We start from the raw sequence: 4,119 nt of genomic DNA on the forward strand, positions 1-4,119 counted from the left end.
TGGCACAGTGCCAGGTACATAGGTCTTCATGGTACCTATGTGGTACCATGGCTCAATGAACATTTGTTAAATCAATAAATTATTGTATGACTTTTTTTTCAAAGGACTTTTGTGACCAAGAGTGAAATTTTTTCTGTAATGTCAGAATTTGAAACCCAATGACATCTGTTTCTTTCAATAGCTTTGGTGCATCCTTTTGTAATTATTTTTATTTGTTCCTTTCAGGTAACACAAGGTCAATGAATAAGTCAAATTACTCTCCAGTGTCTGAATTTGTGTTGCTGGGACTTTCTACCTATAGACCAGTGCAGCATCTTCTCCTTGCTTTCTCTGCAGTGTTTTATGTAACAATTGTTCTGGGAAATGTTTTGGTTGTGTTTGCAGTGACCTTTGACCCATTCTTACATTCCCCCATGTACTTCCTTTTAGCCAATCTCTCATTTATTGATTTGTGCCTTTCTACCATAACAGTTCCTAAGATGATTCATAACCTATGTTCTGGGCACAAAACCATATCCTTTCAGGGCTGTGTCATCCAAATATTTGCCCTTCATGTCCTGGGTGGATCTGAGATGGTCCTGCTCATCGCCATGGCCTTGGACAGATATGTGGCCATATGCAAGCCCCTCCACTACCTGACTATTATGAGCCCACAGATGTGCATTTTGCTTCTGTCCGGTGCTTGGGTTATTGGCCTCATTCATGCAGTGGTCCAGGTAGCTTTTGTTGTCCATTTGCCTTTTTGTGGTCCTAATGAGATAGATAGCTTTTACTGTGACCTTCCTTGGTTTATCAAACTTGCCTGCACAGACACCTACAGAATGGAATTCATGGTTACTGCCAACAGTGGGTTCATTTCCATGGGCACCTTCTTCTTATTGCTCATCTCCTATATCTTCATCCTGGTCACTGTATGGAAACGTTCCTCAGGTGGTTTGTCTAAAGCCTTTTCTACTCTGTCAGCTCACATCACTGTGGTGGTTTTGTTCTTTGGACCGTGCATCTTTGTTTATGTGTGGCCATTTCCCACAGTGCCAGTGGATAAGTTTCTTGCCATTTTGGACTTTATGATCACACCCATTCTGAATCCCATTATCTACACATTGAGGAACAAGGACATGAAGATGGCAATGAAAAGACTGAATAGTCAATTCCTGAGTTTGAGAATGATCTCCTAAATAATTCACAAGAGGACAAGTTACTCTATGCATTTCCAGACAACTTCAAGTAATACAAATGCTTAAATAATAATACAAAATTTACAGGGTGCCTGGTGGCTCAGTTGGTTAGGTATCCGACTTTGGCTCAGGTTGTCGTGATCTTGCGGTTTGTGAGTTCGAGCCCTGTGTGAGGCTCTGTGCTGACAGCTTGGAGCCTGGAGCCTGCTTCAGATTCTGTATCTCCCTGTCTCTCTGCCTCTCCCCTGCTCACACTCTGTCTCTCTCTGTATCTCAATAATAAATGTTAAAAAATACAAAATTTGGGGTTTTTTTTTCTAAAGTTACCATTTTATAATATTCAGAATAGATCACTGATTGTGAGGGTACATTGAACTATCAGAGTAACTCTCTAGTTAACAAGTTGTTTGAAAACTGAATTAAAGCCCTAGGAAAAGTATGGGAAGTTGATGAAAAGCTTAGATTATAGATTTAGAATCTGCTGAAAGCATGGCCTCAGACATTAGACTGTCTGGATTCAAATTAATCTACTTGGAGCTAACATACTCAAACTTTTGAGGGAATTATGAATTATATAACTTTCCTTAATTTAAACCTGGGATATGAATGATTCAATTTTATTGTTTTCTGAAAAACAAAAAATATATGAGAGAGTATTTAAATAGATACCCATGTGTTCCTGGAGGAAAAAGGAACAGAAAGGGAGTGTGAGGTTAATAGAATATGGATAAGGTAGTGTAATAAGGAAAGACTGAAATATGTGGGTGGGAAAACAAGAGGGAGAGCCTCAGAAACTGCGTGTTTCATATATTTGGCCTGTAGCTGCTACTCTTACCCTTGCTTGCCCAATTCCAATGGACTCATGCCATCTCCAGTTGGCTTAGGGCAGGGAAAATTGTATCTTTATTCTTTATAAATATAGAATATATATTATATTTATATATCTTATTTCAAAATTTTTGAAATTCTGACTTAATGTCTGTGACCAGCCAATATTCTTTAAATGTCAAATAGATATTAATGTGATCATTTAATGGCTGATATTATTATTACCCAATAATTATTCTGTCCAAACCGTTTGTTGACAATTTTTCTCTAGTAACTTGTCTTGGGTAACTCTTCTTATTCAAGATATTGGTTTCAAGTATACATGTGCTTGTGCATCTGTGTGTATAATCTGTAGAAATTGCAAAACTAATTTAATTTATATTTTGCTTTGATAACAAGAAGAGCAAGACAAATTCACTGCTAGAGTATAAATGGACTCTGTGTCCTGAGTGTTTGTGATTCTTTCTGGTTATACAATCAGTAATATTTTATATTTTTTCCTGTTCTTTATTACTTTGTTGTTTAATATTTATATTTGTAATGGATTCTTATTGGGTACAATACATTGAAAAGGACAAACATAAAGTCAGATTTCTGAGTGAAGAATTTGCCATACTTTTAAGGCGAGCAGAGAAGAGAGAAGACTAAGTTTCTAAGCTCAAAAATTCTGAAGGACGGGGCACCTGGCTAGCTCAGTCATAGAGCCAGAATGTGCTGATTCTTGATTTTGGGGTTGTGAGTTTGAGCCCCACATTGGGTATAGAGATTATGTACAAATTAAAAATCTTAAAAAAAATTCTGAAGGGCAAAACTGAATCACCTAAAATCTTTAAGACTGAAGAACAAGAGAACCATTAAAATCATAATTAAAACTTAGAAGGGAGGGGCACCTGGGTGGCTTCCTAGGTTAAGTGTATCACTTAGGCTCAGGTCATGATCTCAGGGTTCAGATCCTCATTGGGCTCTGTGCTGTCAGTTAGGAGCCTGGATCCTGCTTCAGAGTCTGTGTCTCTCCCTCTCTCTGCTCCTCCCCCACTTGTGTGCGTGAGCTCTCAAAAAACAAAACAGAGCAACAACAACAAAAAAACCCATTAAAAAAAATAAGACTTGGAAGGGATATATCCAAGGAGCAGGCACAAATCAGAAGTATACTGAGACTTGTAAAAATTACAATCCGATTCAAATAAGCTCAGTACTTGATTGGATTGAAGTGATTATAACTTAACATTTTATGCCTCATGGAAGAAACAGTAAATAGTTTCTGGAGGAATATTTTGTCAGATCTATATGATTGTTTTTATAAAAATGTGCCTAAAGTACATAAAATAGGAATATGCAAAGAAGCAGAGATGTATGCCTCATAATTAAGAGGAAAATAGTTAAGAACAAGGGTGGCTCAACTGTTGAAATTAGTAAAGAGGAAAAAAAATCATATATTTCAAGAGAGAGATTACAAAGCCAAAAAAATGGAGAAAACAATAAAAATTTTAAGAGAAATGGAATATTGAAGAAAGAACCAAATATTTTAGAACTATAAAAGCAACATGAAATTATGAATTTAAGTGGACTTAAAAACAGAGTGAACACAGCAGAAAGAATCAGTGGATTCAAAGACAAGTCAATAGATACCCATATTGATGTGCAGAGATGTAAAAGACAAAAAAAATCAGAAGGTATATAGGTATATGTGTACACATACACAGAAATAAAAATTATTTTATATAAGGGTTTGTGCCTGAGACCCTATCTTTTGGAATATTACAAAAATACACAGGATCATGTTACCTTTACAAAACAATTTGAAATTTGGAGCCTGGTCCCCTCCCTGGGAGCCCAGTGGCACAGCCATCTTCCTGGGCCAGCATGAATGCCCCTCAGAGCAGAGGGGGTGGGGGGCGGAGCAGCTCTGGCAGGAGGTGGACATGGGAAGGATCAAGGTCTCAGCAGGTGGCCGCAGAGTTCAATAGTACTGCATGTAGAATGCCTGTAAAGATGCCCTGCTGGTAGGTGTTCCAACTGGAAGCAACCCCTAGAGCCCAGATTCTAGGCTTTCTTCTAAAGACTGTAGGGAAGAAGTTTGCTGAGGAAGGCTCTTAAGCACAAAGTGATGAAT

General features: G+C 37.8%; 1 protein-coding gene across 1 annotated transcript; it reads left to right on the top strand.

Moving 5' to 3' along the window:
• Positions 1–239: 239 nt before the first annotated feature.
• On the top strand, positions 240–1,178 carry LOC122467875 (olfactory receptor 4F6-like). Its single transcript, XM_043554455.1, has one exon. The coding sequence runs from the start codon at positions 240–242 to the stop codon at positions 1,176–1,178; it is 939 nt and encodes a 312-aa protein (XP_043410390.1).
• The last annotated feature ends 2,941 nt before the right edge of the window (positions 1,179–4,119 follow it).

Source organism: Prionailurus bengalensis, chromosome B3 (assembly GCF_016509475.1).
Source record: "Prionailurus bengalensis isolate Pbe53 chromosome B3, Fcat_Pben_1.1_paternal_pri, whole genome shotgun sequence".
Lineage (NCBI taxonomy): Eukaryota > Metazoa > Chordata > Mammalia > Carnivora > Felidae > Prionailurus > Prionailurus bengalensis.

Bases quoted from the DNA above. Each gene is read 5' to 3' on its own strand.
- LOC122467875 (XM_043554455.1), top strand. From the start codon at position 240: ATGAATAAGTCAAATTACTCTCCAGTGTCTGAATTTGTGTTGCTGGGA.